At 40.8% G+C, this 18860-nt stretch overlaps 2 protein-coding genes across 3 annotated transcripts; one reads left to right on the plus strand and one right to left on the minus strand.

The window, feature by feature from the left end:
• The first annotated feature begins 1102 nt into the window (after nucleotides 1–1102).
• On the plus strand, nucleotides 1103–6322 carry sgo1 (shugoshin 1). Of its 2 annotated transcripts, none has more exons than XM_015003184.2 (10): nucleotides 1103–1273; nucleotides 1499–1653; nucleotides 2586–2794; nucleotides 2957–3009; nucleotides 3164–3228; nucleotides 3827–4675; nucleotides 4758–4823; nucleotides 5318–5482; nucleotides 5737–5839; nucleotides 5907–6322. In XM_015003184.2, exons 2-10 carry the CDS (start codon nucleotides 1509–1511, stop codon nucleotides 6061–6063), a joined length of 1812 nt encoding a protein of 603 aa, XP_014858670.2. In that variant the 5' UTR covers nucleotides 1103–1273; nucleotides 1499–1508; the 3' UTR covers nucleotides 6064–6322. The 2 variants fall into 2 exon arrangements, with proteins under 2 accessions (XP_014858670.2, XP_014858668.2); XM_015003182.2 differs by having other exon boundaries at nucleotides 1104–1273; nucleotides 5668–5839.
• Nucleotides 6323–6383: 61 nt separating this feature from the next.
• On the minus strand, nucleotides 6384–18499 carry kat2b (K(lysine) acetyltransferase 2B). The gene is made up of 18 exons (XM_015003181.2): nucleotides 17836–18499; nucleotides 16232–16358; nucleotides 15977–16122; nucleotides 15801–15887; nucleotides 15530–15711; nucleotides 15253–15444; nucleotides 14261–14364; nucleotides 14007–14132; nucleotides 13554–13687; nucleotides 12133–12341; nucleotides 11915–12041; nucleotides 11277–11387; nucleotides 11052–11195; nucleotides 10849–10963; nucleotides 10704–10734; nucleotides 10455–10518; nucleotides 9254–9338; nucleotides 6384–7710 (listed from the first exon to the last, which is right to left on the minus strand). Exons 1-18 carry the CDS (start codon nucleotides 18034–18036, stop codon nucleotides 7517–7519), a joined length of 2379 nt encoding a protein of 792 aa, XP_014858667.1. The 5' UTR covers nucleotides 18037–18499; the 3' UTR covers nucleotides 6384–7516.
• Nucleotides 18500–18860: the final 361 nt, after the last annotated feature.

Consider the following 18860-nt stretch of genomic DNA (forward strand, 5'->3'; position numbering starts at 1 on the left):
CAAGGAACAAGACTGAAAATGCTGCCTGTCAATGGGCTCCAAGATTAACACAATTATCTGCTCTATCCACATGCAGCACAACACTCTGCACTGTGCTGTACTCTTATCTACTGCAGTCAATTATAAATATTAATTTTGGTGGAGCAAAATGAGCCTGACCCTTGATGAGTCTCAACCCAATTTACATTTTTGAAGATGTTTACATATAATCAGCAATCTTTGAGTTTATTAGGCCCTCAGTTCCTGGTGCTGCATAACTCCTTTGTGGTTTGTTTGTTTCTGGTATACAGGCAGGAAAGGTTTGGAAAGGGACTGTATGAGGCACCAAGAATTTTAATTAGATAATTGAGTTGCAGTGTGGTTGTGCACACTTTTCAGATTCAGACAAATAAGGAATACTAAGTAAAACATGACTATGGAAGCCCATTGCTGTCGCTTAAATGAAAAAAAAAAAAAAGCTGTGAAGTCATAATTATGAGGTTTTTAAATCTGATTAAAACTTTAATTTTGTTTCTACTATTTTAACTAGGGTCAGAATTATTACTCTAAATCATTTGAATGTCATAATAATTGAGTTTCGACAACTTTCAAAGTCAAAATTATTCCTTTTCATACCATAATTATTGACTTAATTGTATGTTGATAACTTTAAAAGTCAAGATTCAGCAACTGCTTTAAAATTAATAATTATAATTTAGAATACTGAATTTGGAGGTCAAAATTATACTAAAATATTGAAACCCTGTATTGGCATTAAAAACTATGACTTTTAAGATTAATTTTATGACTGAATGTCATTATTCTTAGTATGAAAATCAGAATTGGGAATTAAATCTCAATATTATTAATTTAAAAGTCAAAATTGCGGACTGATTTATTTGCCAGCTCGCCTGTCCGGGGTCAATCCCGCCAATTGACCGTTAAATACATCCATCAAGGAATAAAGGAGCATTGAAGCTGAATAGATATGTTCAATTTCCATAGTTGAAATGGTGAAAATTGACGTCCAGACATCACTCGTGGAAAACGATGTGGTTTAGTTTCTTCACATCAGCGACATCTAGCGAACAATCCCTCCACTTGAAAGAAGGAAGTTACGTCAAGCCGTACTTCCACCAATCAGCAGTCGCGGTTCTGAATTCGAACGTCCACCCTCCGAAGACGACGTTAGAAAAATGGATTCTGTTGATGCTCTGTTTTCTTAAATTTTTTGGACGTATTTCGCAGTAGAGAAAGAAGCGGAGTTAAAATTCATCGTAAAATATATATCCTGGTAGGTTCAACTTGCCTTTCTTTTATACATAAATATTATCAGGCCGCTGTTGCTAAAACTAGCCGTGTGCTTTAGTAAACGGTAACGACGATTGACTTTGGGTTGTTTAGCTAACGGCGCTGTTAGTATCTTGATTTAGGTTTAAGCCCGCTATATCGTTGTGGTAAACAACTGAGCACATAAATAAGGACACATATGTTGATTATATGTTCATAACTCATATAGATCTTGAACCATGGTGAGAGAGAGAGTCCAGAAGAAGTCCTTCCAACAAAGTTTGGAGGACATCAAGGAGAGGATGAAGGAGAAGAGGAACAAACAGCTGGCTAATGCTGCAGCTCCAAGCAGGGGACGGTCAAGAATGATGAACAAAACCACAGGTAAGTGTTTGTTTACTCGCTAGAGCTTCCGGTCGTTTAAGAGCTCCGGTTTGTGCGCACACAGAAGCGCAGGGGGCGTTTATGACGAGCAGATCTGTACAGACTAAATGGGACGAAGACCATGCAAATGCGTGTAAAAATGTATTAAAATGTATATCTAATTTGAAATATAATCGCACATAATGTGTACGTTATAAACTAAGGTTTCAGCATCACAGATACTGTACTACATTAGCTTTAAATGCAGCATTCCCAACCCTTAATGATGAGTTGACTTCTTTGTTGTTTCTCTGGTCCAGCTGCTACACTTGCAGAATTTAAATCTAAGTGAATCTGATTGTATTGTTTACAACTTATTACTAAATCTTTCTCAGTCCCATTTAGTGTTTCTAAAATTTTATCCCATAAGGTAAAAAATAAAAATAAAAATTAAGTATACTGATGATAGGATACATATACATATACATATACATATGCATTCCTGGTTTTTCAGAAGATGCCAAATTTCTCTTTGTGGTTTTGATGCTCTGTACTGGAGGAGTGATCATATGATCCATTCTAGCATTAATTTGAATAAGAATAATAAAACTTATCTTATAGAAGCTTTTGCTAAACCAAACCACAATTTCCTGTTTGTTTTTCTAGCTCTTATATGAACCTTCTAACCTAAATACTGCTGAAGACCAAAAGCCATACAGTCCAATAAATATTTTTGAACTGTTAAATATTTTAGAATGGATTCTTTAAAAAAAAAACTTGGAACATCTCTATTTATTGTCTGCGTTCTATTGTATGTGAGTGTGTTTTAATATCTGTGTTATTTCTGGGTTGTATATCTTTTATTCATCACTTGCGGGGATTTTTTTAAATGTGCTTCATAAATAAATTTGAAAGAAAAAAAAATCATATTTTTTGTTTTTATTTTCTCTTAGCATCCAGTTCTACACACACCATCCTTAAAGGTGTGCAGCAGAATAACAAGGCGCTGGCTGTGGCCCTGCAGGCCGAGAAGGAGAAAGTGAGGCAGGCCAACGCAGTGATCCTGCAGCTGAAGCGTGAGCAGCAAGCCCTCTTCCTTCACCTGCTTCTGCTCAAGAGGAAGCTCAAGGAGCAGGAGGCGCTGGCAGCAAGTGCTTCACAGGTACACTCTCAGATAATTATGCCCATTTCCTGTTCAAGTATATGTTTTTTTTTTGTATCCAGAGTGTTATTTAGGTGTCCAGATATCACAGTACACCTTTTACCTTTATATTATTTACATTATATGTTTTCAAGGTTGCATTTATTTATGTTTTCGGTCTAGGCTAAACCAACAGGGATCCAACAGGAAACACCAAACCATCAGAATTTAGAGAGGTGAGTTGAAAATACAGAAGTGTCTTTTTTTTTTTTTTTTTTTTTGCGTTAGACATACAGCAGCTTCTCAGTCACTGGCCAATGCGTTGGGGCGTCACTGCGCATCATTTATCCTGCATTTATTGTTGGCATTTTGTTTTGTTTTAATTCTCAGGAGGAAGCGAAGCAGTCAGCAGCTTGATCAGCTCACGTTGTGCGACGCTTCGCCAATTTGTCCTGGTAATTTTTTTGTTGATATAGATTTATCAGTTGTTTACATTTTGTACAGTGATTTCTGCTTTCTGTATAATTATTTGCTGTTGTGTAGATTAGGTATGCACTGATCCTCTATTTTTTATGATTTTTTTTCACTTCTAACATTTATATGGATATCTGACATTTAGCATCGGCCGATATGAGCCGTCGGAGAATAACAGAGATGGATTGTCTTTTAAACACAATTTAAATCTTACTGAATTATAAATTTATTTGATAACTCTGCACCTGTGCAGTAAACTTAAATACACCAATAGTTTCACAAATTTGGTCAAATACGAACAAACAGCACAACTTTAATTTGTTCAGTCAGTTCAATTAGGAGTAAAGCAGCCAGTGTAAAATAAACAGGAACCGATAAAAACAATATGTGAAAAAAAAAAAAAAACTGCAGCAAAGCTTGTTTCAAATGGTTTAGAAAGTGATATTTGGAATTCTAAATTTAAGTAAAATAAATAATAAAGCATGACATCACCAGCCTGCAGTCTGCTGTATTTATTAAAGTAACTCTTATTCAACGTATCAAAACTTTTGTACTTATTTTAAAACCATTTCTCCGTAGACTCCCCTCCTTCTAAAAAGAACGGACACGTTAACTGTGACAGAGAGGCTGCTCTGCCATCCACGGTGGGTGTGAGGCGTCGGCACGGCGACAGAAGAAGCAGGAGGCGCTCTGAGCGTGTGCAAGAACAGCGGCGGTTGAGCAATGCAGACCCGGTTACTGATCTTAGGGCCGTATTACCGAGCCCTATTCACGGCAAGAGTTCAGGTCTGAATCAGAACCACCAGGGAGCAGAACCAGAGGCAGCGGATGTCAGCGACACAGAGGAGTTGCATCACTCTACACCTGAGCCAGTCCGTCCCAAAAAAATACACCCGCAGCCTGGCAGGAAACAAACCCAGCAGCAGCCTCGCTCCAAACCTGAACCAGCTCCACGGAAACCCGACAGAGGCCGCAAACCCGATCGCGTCCCGCTAAAGAAGCCCTGGGAGAATCCCAAACCCAGAGCACGCTCCAAGAGCCGGGACCGCACGGCCACACGGGGGAGAGCAGCTCCTCCACCTCAGAGCAACAAGCTCAACACGTCGCTGGGATTCAACGACACGTTTGACTTCGACTGCGAGGAAACCGTCCACATCACGCCGTTCAAGGCGAAAGCCGAGGAGAATCAGCCAGCGACTCCCATTAGCGAGGAGTCGCAAGCCGAAGACTCGGCGGCTGTTCCCAAACAGAGCGAAACCAGCTCATCGTCGCCGTCCTCAGAGTCGGAAGACAGCCTGTACGTCCCTCAGAAGCCAAGACGGAGACAGTCCTCTCCTGTTAAAACTAAAGTCATCGCCACGCGCGGAGGCCGGCGCTCGCAGATTGTCAGGAAAAAGGAAAACATCCCTCCCACCCCGAAGATCTCTGGTGAGTTTTCACAGTAGAAACTTAGTGGTTTTCTCCTTGCTTCATTGGTACCACTGAAAATGTCCAATTTTCTGTTGATTAGTCTTCAGGGATGAAGAGTCGAAGTTGGAGGTGGCACGTTCTGGAAAGGGTGAAGAGAGCCACCAGAGTGAGTGAAAGCTGGATTCATTTATTCATATATTTTGCTGAATGTAGCTAAAGTTTCTTGTAGAGCAGGAAGTCTGATGAAGTATCTAATTACATTGAAATTGGTAGGTGGAAGAATTAAAGAAATGAATTAGTTTGATGAAATGTTCCCCATCTCCCTATTTAAAAGTTGCAACTTTCTGTCCATCCATCTTTTCTTCTTACCTTTTTTGCTCTCTGCGATTTTTGCAGCTTCTGTATTTAAACCTCGTCTGCTAAAAAAATCTGTTATAGATTATTTGAGCTGCTTTGCATTTTTAGTGCAAAAAAAAAAACAAAAAACTGGAAATCTGGAAAGATGAGATTAGAATTTAGGAATGTACTTTTATTTTCATTTTAACTCACTGCATCATGAAAATAAGCTTCTTTTTTTTTAAAGATTTTATTTTTTTGTTTTTATAGTTTCTGGGAGCAGGCTATGTGGATTTATACCAACCTGAAAGTTGTTTTTTTCAGAACATCAGAGGGACAGAACGGAGGACGGTTTCCCTGCTGTCAGCCCTCTGATCGAGGCCGAAATGATGAGAATAGATACCGTCCTGTCCAATTTTGGAGAACCGTCTTCTGAAAATTCTTCTTGTTTATCGAGCCAAACGCCAAGGCTCAAAACATGCCAGAAACGTAAGTTATAATCAACGCTTCCTCTCAGAGAGGAAAGAAAAAACTTTTTTTTCTCTCTTTGGGTTTATTGAGCCTCTGGCCTTTAATTCTTCACTTTTGTTGGTATGTGATTCAGTCTGCACCAATTTACTTTTTTTCCCCCACCCCATTTCCTTTCCATCACATCTTTACTCACATTTCCACAGGTGGGGTTGGTGTAAGGTCAGCAGGGCGGGGCTTGAGTCTGTGTGACGTGACCAATATGTCCCCTGCAGCCTACCGCAATTTCTCCGGTGGCGGCCCACGCCGCTCCGACGCTCCCACTCGGAAACGCCGCTGCACCATGACCGTCGACTACAAGGAGCCTTCGTTAAATGCGTAAGTTCTTTAAGAAGTTCACTTACTAAAATATGTTTAAACAATGGTGTTTGTAACTTCCTCACAGAAAACTTCGGCGTGGAGACAAGTTTACAGACCTGCAGTTTCTTCGCTCTCCCATTTTCAAGCAGACGTCTGGCAGGAGGTCTGTGCAGAAATCCAGGAAGTCTTGCAGCCAGCAGCCGTTTGAGAAGTACAACGAGTCTTTTGTTGGATGTCACTGAAGCCTTTTTTTATTTTTATATATGTTCCCGTAAAGGATTCTCATTTTTTCATGTCTCCGAAGGTTGTTTTTTTTTCGATAGTGTAACCGTGATCAGTTTGTCTTGATTTAAATTACACTCGTTTTTGTCTCCATAGCGATGTAGATATTCTCCCAAAATGGTTGGATTACAATATTTTTTTAATTCTATGATCTTGCAACATCTGTGTATTGTTAATTCTCCACTGTACTGTATGTGACAATAAACTTTTAAAACCTAATTTTGCCACTCAAATGGTTTGATTGGTGAAACTTCTCAAAACAAAGGCACAAAACACCAAATTAACCTCACATTTGTTTTTATTTAGTCTACAAAATAGGCTAATTCTAGGTCAATAAAACCAATTGTACAAAGAGCATGAAATATATATTTTTTTTACAGACATATTAAAAAAGGTTATTTTTCCCAAAGTTTGGAAAGTACAAACACCTTTTTACAAAACAGCAAAACTACATCGTATTGCACAATCTTTTCATTTGTCTCCAAAGTATAAAGTTATCAATCTCCGTCTGCAGGACAAAAATAAGATAAATTAAGACCTTGTCTTAAACATAATTCTTCTGAATTAAAGCACATAAATAAGAATAAACTCTAGATAATTAAAGTAGTTCTGAGTTTACAGTGTAATCCATAAGTAGAAGAAAGGAAAATGGGCGAGAATTCCTGTTAATACTTGGAGGGGGAGGAAAGTGCATTTTGATAGTCGAACTGCCCTTTTGTGGGTTAATGGGGGGGAAAAATGTACTTTAGGTATAGATATTTAAAATATACATTGGGCATAAGTGCTTCAAAATGATTAAAATATGTACAAAATTTAAAGGTCATATTCCTCTTTTGGCAGGATGAACTCATCACAGAAACTTGAACCTTAGTGCTGTACATGCTCATAGCTGCAGTTAGACAGGGAAGCTCCAGCTTGTTTTTGCTCACAGGAAACACCTTTCTTAAAGACTTAATCCATCAAACATTTGGCTCCTTCACATGACAACCTGAGTCAACTGGGAGGAGAAAGGTAGACACTAAGAGGCTGTGTAAACAGAGAAGATAAAGTTAGATCTGTTTAAAAAAAAAAAAAGTCCGCTGTCAACGTTTAATCATCTTTAAAAACGAATGACGGAGGCTTTCTCAGTTTTTGGGGATGCACAAAAAAGAAAAGGAAAAAAAAAATCAAAGATGCCATTTTTTTTTTTTACAATCAGAAATAGTCTCCGTTCTTGAGTGTCTACATCCCTCTGGGCAAATCTTTAAAACATAAGGAACTGATTCAGGATGTAGGCCAGCATGCATTAAACATAAGATATGATCCTGAAACCAACTCCACAATCAATAATCCTTTTCTTATTATTGTCTTCTGCATTACCCGCTAGCCCAACCCGCGCCAGGCTTCTCGAAAGGAAAGCCTCTCGTCTTTAGTCTACTTCTCGATGAGGCCCGCCTCTTTGATCTTGGTGTAGAAGAACTTCTCCAGTATGTTGGCACACTTGTAGTACTCGCTCTCCGGAGCGTTGTATTCGCGGCAGTTGGTGAAGATGCGCTGCATGTCGGCCATGAAGAGCTTCCGCGTCGTGTAGTACCGGCTCTTCAGGCGCTCGCTCATCGTCTTCAGGTCTGTGGGTAAAAAAAGTGAAACAGGCAACGTATAACTTTAAAAAGTTAAATAACAGCACCTTAGATCAAGGAAAAACGTGAAGTTTTCTTGTTTTTGTCCAGTGATTTTTTTTTTTTTTACCTTGTCGCTGAAATGTGCTATACATATAAACTTGACTTGTTCAGTCATTAGATCGATGCGATTTATCAGGTATTTTTTGTAAAGCTGAATTACGATTAACTTACCACACCTGTACACTAAAGTAATCACTTGAACAGAACCCGTCTGACAACATAAACTAGGCCAAAAAACATCTCAAAAGGCAATACACCACGCCCCAATCTAAAGCAATTCAATAACAGACGATTAAGACATTGGCATCTCAGCAGTCTAGACAGAGTCACAAATCCAAATAAGGCGCCGAGACTCCAGCAAACCACAGTGAGAGACATTACCCACATGTTGAGGAAACATGAAACAGTGTTGAACCTTCCTGACAATCAAAATTACACCTAAAGAACATCTAACGCATCACAAGGTTTATAAGACGATTGTGGAAAGCTGGAATAGGAGTCATCTACATTAGCGTTCAACGACCAGAAAATTGTGACTTTGATTGTAGATTCCTCTGTGTTGATACTGCCTTTGGTAAAGTACACAACCCCAACTTACCAACCGGTCTGCACACTGAGTGTTGCTGGGCGTTTGCCCAAAGCGTTTTTCTCATCCACTACGACTTGAAAAGCTCAACATAAGTCGAGTTAATTTACCATCTGCCTCTGTTGAGGTCACAGTTTATGGTTTAAATATAAGGGCCTGGGATGGTAATTCCAAAAGCTAAAAATCACTGCCGACCAAAGAAAAAAAAAAAAAAAAAAGATCCTAAAAGGCTCATCTCATGTTTCCCAAAAATCTCATTGATGCTTTGAAAAAAAGCTTCTGTGGATCAGTGAGACAAAAATGTCACTTTTTGTAAGTTGTTTACAGGAACAGCATTTCAAAAAAAAAATAAGGCACATAAAATCTACATTTTATGGTGCTTCTTCTGGACCTGGACAACTTGCTCTAGCTGATGGAACCATACATTCTTCTTTCTAGCAGAAAATCTTGACCGCCATTTTGTGGCCTTAAATGTACTTCAGTTACACACGCAGAACGATTACCTGAAGAGCACCACCTCTGAATGGCTCAATAAACAAAGGCTTTGAATTGGCTCAGTCAAAGTCTGGAGTTTAATCCGACAGAGATGTTACGGAGTGACGTTTCATTGTTTCCCCATGAACAGTTGGCTAAAGTTACCCCATATTACTGTAGATCTAAAAGACTCGTTGCCAGTTGCTGCAGATGTTTGTTGCTGCATACAGTAGCAGAGCCAGTTTATTTTTATTTTTTCCACATAGGGTCAGATTGCCTTGGGAAGCTTTCACCCTTAATTAAATTAGAAAACCACTTTTTGTGTTTACAGAGGTTGTTGTCGTCTGAAAAGCAAAAACAGAGTTAAGAGGAAAAACTTCTTCATGTGACTGTAATATTTAACCTTAAACAAACCACAGCCATACACACCCATGGGGAAACGAATGACTTGGTAGTAGCCAGGTGCTTCTGTTTTCTTCACAGGCTCCATGAAAGGCCAGGCGTTCTGATGATTCTGAAACACACACACACACACACAGAGCAATAAGTTTTCTTTTTATATTTTTGGGATTTTATGCTGATCCTTCCTTGCCAAAATTTGAAATTTTCTCTTCCCCAAGTATTTTTAGCCAACGCTTCTGGTCAGAAGTAATAGGTTTTATGCTTTTGCTAGAGTTGTACACAAGCAGGATCGAATGATTTCGCTCTCCAAAACGCAAAATCCCCAAGATTTAGATTCAATCTTTAATCGGATGAGCAGGAGGCGATGCGGGTGGAGCAGAACAAAGATGCGTTTCGGTCATGTCCAGCCTTGATCGTCAAAGGGAAATGGAGAATTTAAGGAATGCAGTTGTTTCACTTGCATATTCCTCCTGACTAAAGGAAAAAGGAGGAGACGAAACAGCCGTTCTTCCAATATAAATCACTCCCAACATTCCCTTTGGGGAAGAGATGTTATAGGAATAAATCATTTGTCCAGTTAACCTTGTCCCAGGCTTTTTGGAAAAGCATGGAAACCTACTGAAATTAAGCATTCTCCAGGTCTGCAAAAGTGTGGATAAAAAGCACAGATTATATTTTCTGTCAAAATTAACCACCAACATTTTTTTTTAAAATTGAAAGAAAAGATCCATCCACCGATTCAACTTTTCAATCCATCCATCCATTTTCTTACACTCTTAACCCATTGGGGTCTGGAAGGGTTGCTGGTGCCTGTCTACAGGCGAGAGGCGGGGTTCGCCCTGCACAGGTCGCCAGTCCATCACAGAGACAGACAGGACAAACAACCACGCGCGCGCGCGCACACACACACACACGCACGCGCACACGCACACACACACACACACACACACACACACACACACACACACACACACACACACACCCCCCCCTAGGGAGAACTTAGACCAATTAAGCTGACAGTCATGTTTTTGGACTGTGGGAGGAAGGCGGAGTACCAGGAGAGAACCCACGCATGCACAGGGAGAACATGGCAACTGCGCCAGTGCAGCCCACTTTTCAATCCATCCGAGTCTTTAAATTTCCACTTAAAAATCAGTTGGAAAAACTGACGAAAACTTTGGAAATTCAAGTGTGAAATGAAGGGAAGGGAACCATGCTGGAGCCTTACCTTCACATGCTGCAGGATGGTTTTCAGTGTGCTGTAAAGTTGGTCAGGGTCCTTCAATTCCTTCCTACAGTAACAAAATAAAGAGTGAATAAATGATTCCAGATTATGACTGTTGTTTCTTGTGTTTCTTGCATTTCTTGTCCTAATTTAAATATCTTGCTTTTATCTCTCTAAATTTATTTCTATTATTAAAATCTGTTTAACAAATTATTATTTGAAGGACTGAAAGGTGAACTCTTGGACTCTTACCCCTTTCCTGCAGGCTTCCAGCCAGTTTCACCTGTTGATAACCAAAAAATAGTAATAAAAAATTCAATATCCTTGAAGCATTCAGAACAGATTAGCATTAGCTTGTTTTTCTACAGTGCGTGCCGTGTAGTTCTCAGTAACGTACGTATGCCGGGAATGCTCTCGATGGGAATCTGCCGGACCCCGTCCTTAAAACAGGACAGTCCCGGGTAGACCTTTCGGATCTGGGCCTGCTTCCTTTCTATCAGCTTTTTGATGATCTGATGGAGACACAGGACAGGCTGAGTTTGAGGACACAGAGAGAGAGAGAGAGAGATGCAAGACTTTATTAAATAAGCACTCAGGTACCTCCTTCTGCTTCTTGATGATAACGGAGAACTCTGTGTAGGGGATGCTGGGGTTGAGTTCGCAGCCCATCAGCGTGGCTCCCTCGTAATCCTTGATGTAGCCCACGTACTTGGCTTTGGGGACCTTAATGTCCTTTGAAAAACCCTGAGAGGGATAAAAGCAAAACGATCAGTTCTAAAACTGATTTAATGCCATTCACGTCTCTTCATCTAGATGGACCGTTACCTGTTTCTTGAAGTACCCAATTGCGTACTCGTCAGCGTAAGTGAGGAAGTTGAGTATTTCATGTTTTATGTGATATTCCTTTAGGTGGTTCATTAAATGGGTCCCATAACCCTGCAACCAGCAGCCAAAGATCAGAAAACAGAGCTTTGAAAAATGATGTTTTAAGATAATTGCATTTTTCTGCATATGAAAAAGCTGTGCGATACAAGAACTACACCCAACTACTTGTAATAATTGGTGTTCAACTATAAAATGACTCTCCATGTGGTTTACAGGAGTCATTTTTAACCCGTCCTGTTGTCAATCAAGTTGTTTCTCCTCTATTTTATAGTATCATTACATTTTGGCAGGATGTGTTACTCTTTCATATCTTTTAAGCCTACTTCATCTTTATGGACAGGTTACACAAAAGTAACATTTATTTTACAGATGAGGCATTGTAAATGAAAGTCTTTTGAAAACTGCATTTTGTATTTAGTTAGACTACCTTTGTCTGCTGTTAAAATTTGATGATCGGTGACATTTAAGTGAGGCCAAAATGAAACAACCAAAACAATAAAAAATAAAAATTGCGCACACTTTTTCACAGCACTACAGATAAACAACAGGAAGTGAAACACCTAAGAGACTGTTCTCACCTTGACTTGCTCATTGGATGTGACGGCACAAAACACAATCTCCGTGAAGCCCTGCGATGGGAACATCCTGAAACAGATCCCCCCAATGACTCGGCCATCTTTTATCAAAGACAGCGTTTTATGTTTCCTGCCAGGAAAGAGACACAGGCGACCTCATTACCCCAATGCGTTTACGAAGACGGGTAACAATAATAAACCAACACGTCAGAAACACTCACGGGTCGAAGACCAGTCGGGTTATGTATTCTTTGGGCATCCGGGGAAGCTGGTGGGAGAAGACGTTCTGAAGGCCAACGAGCCACATCAGGATCCTCTTGTTGGGCTTCTGATTGAGCGAGTTCCCGATGACGTGGAATTCGATAACTCCTCTCCGCTCTTCGAGGCGGGCGGCTTCATCGCGGGCAGAATGAGCAGACAGCAGACTCGTCTGACCAGGAGAGAGGTGTAAAAGATCCATGATCGTCCTGTTGCCATCATAAAAACGTAACTCCTCAAATGTCTGAAATCACTGCTCTCTTTGATTAAGGACTGAATCCGACTCAACACCGTTATGTGATGCCTTAACGCGGTTGACAAAGTAGGGTTAAATAAGCTGAAAATGTGATGCAAATACAGCAACCTGAGTTATTAGTGTCAGAGGGAAAAAAAATAGATCAAATAAATTCTTAAGTTGCTGTAGCATAAATTAGAATATAGGTTCTGATTCGGCTCGGTTGGCGGATAATAAACAGGATACATATTGATAAGGTTCCTAATCAGACCCACAGGATTACAGATTCTCCATCTGAATGATGGGCATGAGGTGCTTTTCCAAATATCCATCTTATGCTTCACACCAAACCCAGCTAGAATATTTGTTGCTTGAAAACCTCACTTCCTGTGTCATCACATAATGCGCTTCATTATTGTTGTAATGGTAGGACAGGAAAGGGTTTTGCTTGACACTGGGTCTAAATTTAAAAATGCAACTCGTCGCTGCAGTCATACAACAGCATCAATTCACTCAAATTAAAGATATTTTCTAATTTTCAGTGTTAGAGGAAGGATGGCTATGGCAGTAATAGATCATTGTTAGAAATCTTCAAGAAAACAAGTGAAAGAAAACAGAAGATTGCAAACAAACAAAACACCAAATAATAAAGCTGTATGAAGAAAGGATCCAAGGTTAGGTGATTTTTAGTATCAGGTTTATTTATTTATGTATTTTTTTGCCTCCAAATCTGAAATGGCTCAGATCATGTTCGTAAAAAAAAAACAGAAAAAAAAAAAAAAAAAAAAAAAAAATCAGATGTGGTAGCACATGAAAGGATCAGAAACACAAATTAATATTAGTAAAAATAATTCTGAAAGAGCAAAGGGTTCTACATCACAGCTTTGCCTCGTAAAACAGAAACATCTCGGCTCAGTTTGTTCCTCTTTAAGTGTTACTGGGTACAACAAGAACTGAAGAAGCTGTAAAGGAGGCAGATGCATCCCCACATTTTAAGAAGACACTGAACTGAAGATCCTCCTTAAATATTTAAATATATTTAAACGGCAGTATTATGTCTCATGTTTAGTTTAAACAGCTTTGGAATGTTATATAACCCACGTGTTTTTTTGTTGTTTTTTTTACCCTCTGCCTTCATTTAAAGGTTACCTCTGGAATGGTGGCAGGGTCACTGATGGTTGCCATGACTTCATTGATGAGGTCCATGGGGATGTCCCCCACCACCCTGGGTCTCTTGCTCTCTTCATGGTGAAGCGGCTCTGAGGCTTTTCGCTTTTCTCCTACTGTGAAACCAACACACACACACGGTACGAAGCGCTCTTTGAAATCCTCATGTTTCTTCTGTGTTTTGTTTGCTTCACAGAAAAGACAGGCATCAACCAGAATTTAAAGATATAGCTCACTGTGAGCTTAGCTTCACCAGAACATGCTAGCATTATTTGTGTCGTTTGCCTCATGTTTTGGTCGATTGATACAAGCTTGCGACGACAAACTGAACACGCAAAGTGAGCCAATTTTCAGATGTGGCAATTATTAGCTGGAAAATTGCTGATTTATTATTTAAGGAGACAACTTGAGAAATTGCAAGTTCGTCTGTGATACCTGGGTTTGACTCCAGAACAGAGGCGGGTTTCCTGGCAGGGCTCACACTTCCACAAGTGGACTGGTCCACTGACATGGGACTGGTGCTGTAGTATATGGGCCTGGCGACTGGGGGAGCACTTATCACTGCACAGACAAAGTAAAGACATTAGTAGATTAAATACCAACAGATGTATTGTGTTGCATCATGTCACTTTTTGTCCATATATTAACATTCTATCACTAACAAATGTGTCGGTGAGGGTTTGCACTACCTGTGTGGACAGGAATCTGCCCTCCTGTTGCTCCCACCAAGAAGTCTTGGCTCCAGATAGGAGAGCTGTGACTGTAAACTTCCTCTTCCAACATGGACAGGAATCTGAGAGAGAGGAAAACACAGCTAGAACATTACTATATCCAAACATGTTTCTACATACAGTGCTGAACTGCACTGCTATTTTCAAATCACATCAGGTAAAATAATGATTGGCTTTCTTTTTTGTTGTTGTTCTGGTTACATTTATGTATACTTTTGGATGAAATCCTTGTCTGACCTAGTTCAGGCATTACCTTATTTTTCGGACTATAAGCCGCTACATTTTTGCCACGCTTTGAACCATGTGGTTTATAGCCTGGTGTGGCTTTTCTGTGTATTTTTCTTCAACCACCAGGGGGCGCTTTAGCAGGAAGTGAATCATTGGAAGTCAAAATTGGAAATCAAAGAAGAAAGTGCTAATTTTCATTTAACACATGCTAGCAGCAGGCTCAACGGAGAAATTTCTTCAAACTCATATGATGCAGCTTTTAAGTTGAAGGCTGTCGATCTGGCAGTACATATTGATAATCGCTGCACAGCTCGGCGTGAACGAAACCATGATTCGGCTTTTGAGACAGAGGAGGGCTGCATCCTTAATAAATCCAGCAGATTTATTGCAGTTTTTTTAATTTTGTTTTTTCCCAAAAAATTTGTAGGTAGTATGCTGCGCTCTATAGTCCGGAAAACACAACTTTATACAGTTTTTGGTTTCTTTGGGTTTTTTTTTTTTTTTGTTTACATTTACCACAGTGGGTACTCTCTGCATGTCATTTCTGTTTAGTTGCGTCTCTACACAAGACAAACAAGCCGAGTTGCTATCAGTCATCTTGTGTGATCACTTTAGACTTCAGGGCCACAGCAGGTTGAATACCATTGAATGTGCATGAATCTGTGGGTCCATCAGCATGACTGCTATTTTTCTGTGCACACTTTTACATATCTTGTACTTACTTGGGAAAGTGTGTGAGAATGAGAGTGCGTTTCTCAGGAGGAAGCTTGTCCTTCTCCTGTCTGGCCTGCTCCAGCAGCTGCTTCCTCATCACAGTGAACACGGAGCGCAGCAACGTCCGGCCGAAGATCTGCGTGGTCTCGTAGCGCGGCAAGCTGTCGCAGAACTGCGGCACGTTGCAGTAGCAGAGCCACCTGTAGAGTGCGTGCAAACACATTTTTATAACGTGGAAATCGCATTGCGCTGATGAATGCCTAATTTAAGTCCGCTTAATATAACCTGGTGTAGTTGACTTTGTATCCAACCACGTCGTCACTGGGCACCCTTTGGCGTCTCTGAGAGGGAGTCTCCAGCTGCCAGTAGTTGATCTGATTCAGGAACATCTTGGCCAGCTCCATGATAGTTTGTCGTTCCTTTGACGGTAGGTGGCTGAATTTGTACTGGACGAAATGATTCACTCCCTTTTATTTGAACAATGAGAGAACAGTGACGTGACGCCATGGCGCTAATAAAGTGCAGCGTTCTTTCCCAGTTCCAGACTTGATTTTACCTGCTCAATGCTGGGCTTTTCAAACGGCGGACTCTCTTGTGCCTCCAACATCGGCTTACCCATCTGTAGGATAGACTTTCTCAACAGCTGTCGGGAAACAGAACAATGCGTTGATCGCTTTCTGTGCAATGCTAATGAATGTCTTCGAAGTACGGATGAGGTAGGCGGTTGGTTACTTTGAAGAGGGAGAAGTAGACTTGTTTGGTGTCAGCATCCTCCTCTTTGTGAACACAGGTGTAGAGATACTCCACATCCAAAACAATACCTAGTAGTCTGTTCATTTCCTCCTCTGAAACATTTTCAAGATGAGTCACGTGATCACCTAGGAGGATTAAAAAAAGAAAAAGCTATTAGCAAAGAAAACACTGAAACTGACATCAACGCTGAACAATACGGAGCTGTAGATGTGTGTGTGTGTGTGTTTTAAGTACCTAACGTGTGAGAACAGCTCCGACAAGGTTCCTGCAAGTTTACTGTGTTGGATTGCTGGTCAGTTTGAGGAGGTGTCGGAGGCGGGTTCTGACTTTTCCAGCCATTACATTTACAGGCTCCTTCAGCCTGTGGAAAACATGACTCAAATTAGTACGATCAGGAACAGATGCCAGTGCAGTGATCAGATGCATTTTAATAAAAGGAAATCATCCACGTGTTAATGTTTTTGGTATTTCAATTCAAGCAGTGAAATTTGTAGATTGAGCCGTCTATTAAATTTTGATGATCGTGGTTTACAGCTTATTAAAACTGAGTTTCTCCCAACAGAAGAAAAGGTATGCTACATAAGAATACCTTTGAAATCTAGGTCTTGTGAAAAGTACATCAACACATTTACATTCTTTCAGTAGGGCCTCTTTCTGCATGAATTAGTACTTTTTAGCAGTGTGAGCAAAATCCTACTGTAAAATTAAATTTGAAGCAAGTGAGTAGAAGAAAGCATGAAGTGCTGTATTTTTTTCATATTTGGTTGTGTTTTGGATTTGACTCCCCAAATCAACACTGCCTGTTGAAACATCAGACTGGACCTCAGGTAACCGGGGTCCTCTTTCTCCAGACCAGGGTTCTGAAACCTTAGCCAGATGTGCCTTTACAAAACTTGCCTCAAAAATGTACAGAACTGAGATTTCTTTAAATTTAAATGTAATTTTTAGTGCAAGGTTTTAAAGTTTTTTTTATTTATTTTTTTTGTCCATCTCAACATCATATTTTTATAGCAACAGAATTTTGTGTTTTTATTAGCTGTATACTCAAGATTACAGGAAAAAAAAATAAAATTTTGAAATGCATCACCGCATGAGACCAATCTGTGTTTGAACTTCATTACTGGAACAAACAAACTTATTCTGCTTGGCTGAGGTGCATCTATTCCCTAATGTAAACAGAAACTTGCTATGGCTGTAACGCCGTGTACAGGCGAGGCTTCTCACCACGGTCAGCTGGGCTGGGCTGTTCTGAGCATGCGCTCTGGAACGACAACAAACTCCGCCCACCCCAGCAGCTGTCACCCTGTCAAAACAAAGACCCCAGTCCCTCTTTGCGGATCGTAGCTGCATAAGCAACACAAACCCCTGTGTGTGCCTACAGATGTACTCTGTCAGGCGGCCCCGGCTCGGTGAAATGCCCCGGTGAAGTCGGGGTGAAACCGCGCACTAACACACAGAGGGACAACCGCGTCTCTGCTCACAGCCAGCGACTCCAAAAAAGCAGAGCCAATGTTTACGCTCACCCACCCCCCACCTTGACAGAGCCAGGGTAGCGCTGTAAAAACACGGAGCTTGCAGCGACAGGGCCGCTGCCGAAGAGCCCGAATGCAACACTTAAACTTATTTAAATAGCACTGTTAGTTTCATCAACTGGTTTGTGCATGTACACATTAAAAAAAAAAAAAAAAAAAAAAAAAAACTGATGCTCGGCAATGGCTTCCTTTGCTGCGCTTGCATTTTAAGAAACTATTGCAACCAACCCAAACAAGCTCTTGGTGCGGATTAAGCAGTCAAAACTGCAGTGCTCTAAAAGTCTACCGTCTGTAAACTGAGCATACTTTGCAGGATGAATATACTCCGAGTTTTTCCAGTTTCTTCGGCCGTGGTGAGGAGCGGAGTTGTGCCTTCTTCGCGGCTATACGTGCAGATCCTCCAGCGGCGCCGGAGCCCTCCGTCCCCGCGGCTCCGGGAGCGGCCGGAACCAGGCCCGCGGCTCCGACGGCCGGCGAACCTTGTTGAATCCCCACGCTGTCGGCCATGACTGCTCACCGAAAGCCCGAAGGGACCGCAGGCCCGGGGAACACGATCGCCCTGCCGTCCGCTCTATTCCACAGGCGGAGGATCAGACATGGCGCTCATCCTTATTTTCAATTTCTCGCTGTAGGCCCATTTTCCTCCGCTAGGGGACTCGGATTGGACGGGCCAGTTTAACTGACTAACTCTGAGAGGAGAGGACGCAAAAGAAAAAAAAAAAAAAAACAAAACACAGCTAATCGTGGGGAATTTTCAAGGTCAAATCTGGTGGAGGGGAAAAAATAAACGTGGAGCCTGATCACAAGTATGTAGAGGGGGAAAAATGAACTGAATAACCCTCCCAATGCAATTACATGGGCCATTAAATTAATGAGTAAAAACTTAATAAATGATACATGGTTTTAAAATGTTGGACAAATGAAAACCTAAAAATCCATTCCACCCCTGACTCTGCTACACATAAACCCAATAAACCCATAAACCTGTATGGACATTTAATTAGTCCATACAGCTCAGATGATGATCAGATGATAACCTGAGCTGTATCACATTCAGACAAATGAACACGCAACACAGGTTAGGGATTAAGTTGTGAAGTTGTTTTAAACAGGTTATAAAACAAAAACATTGTAGTAATATAACATTGGGATGCTTTTCTTCAGCAGGAACCAAGTTGATGGGAAAGTTGGAAGAAACCCTGTTGCACAGGCTCACCTTCCAACTGGACGACAAATGAAATAGTTCAGCTCAAAACACTTAAGTGACAGAGGCGCCTAGTCAAAGTCCTGGCTAAATCCAGTTAAGAACCTGATACTCTGTCCAATCTGAA

Source organism: Poecilia mexicana, unplaced genomic scaffold (assembly GCF_051168715.1).
Source record: "Poecilia mexicana isolate PSO_F unplaced genomic scaffold, ASM5116871v1 scaffold_11, whole genome shotgun sequence".
In the NCBI taxonomy this organism is placed as follows: Eukaryota; Metazoa; Chordata; class Actinopteri; order Cyprinodontiformes; family Poeciliidae; genus Poecilia; species Poecilia mexicana.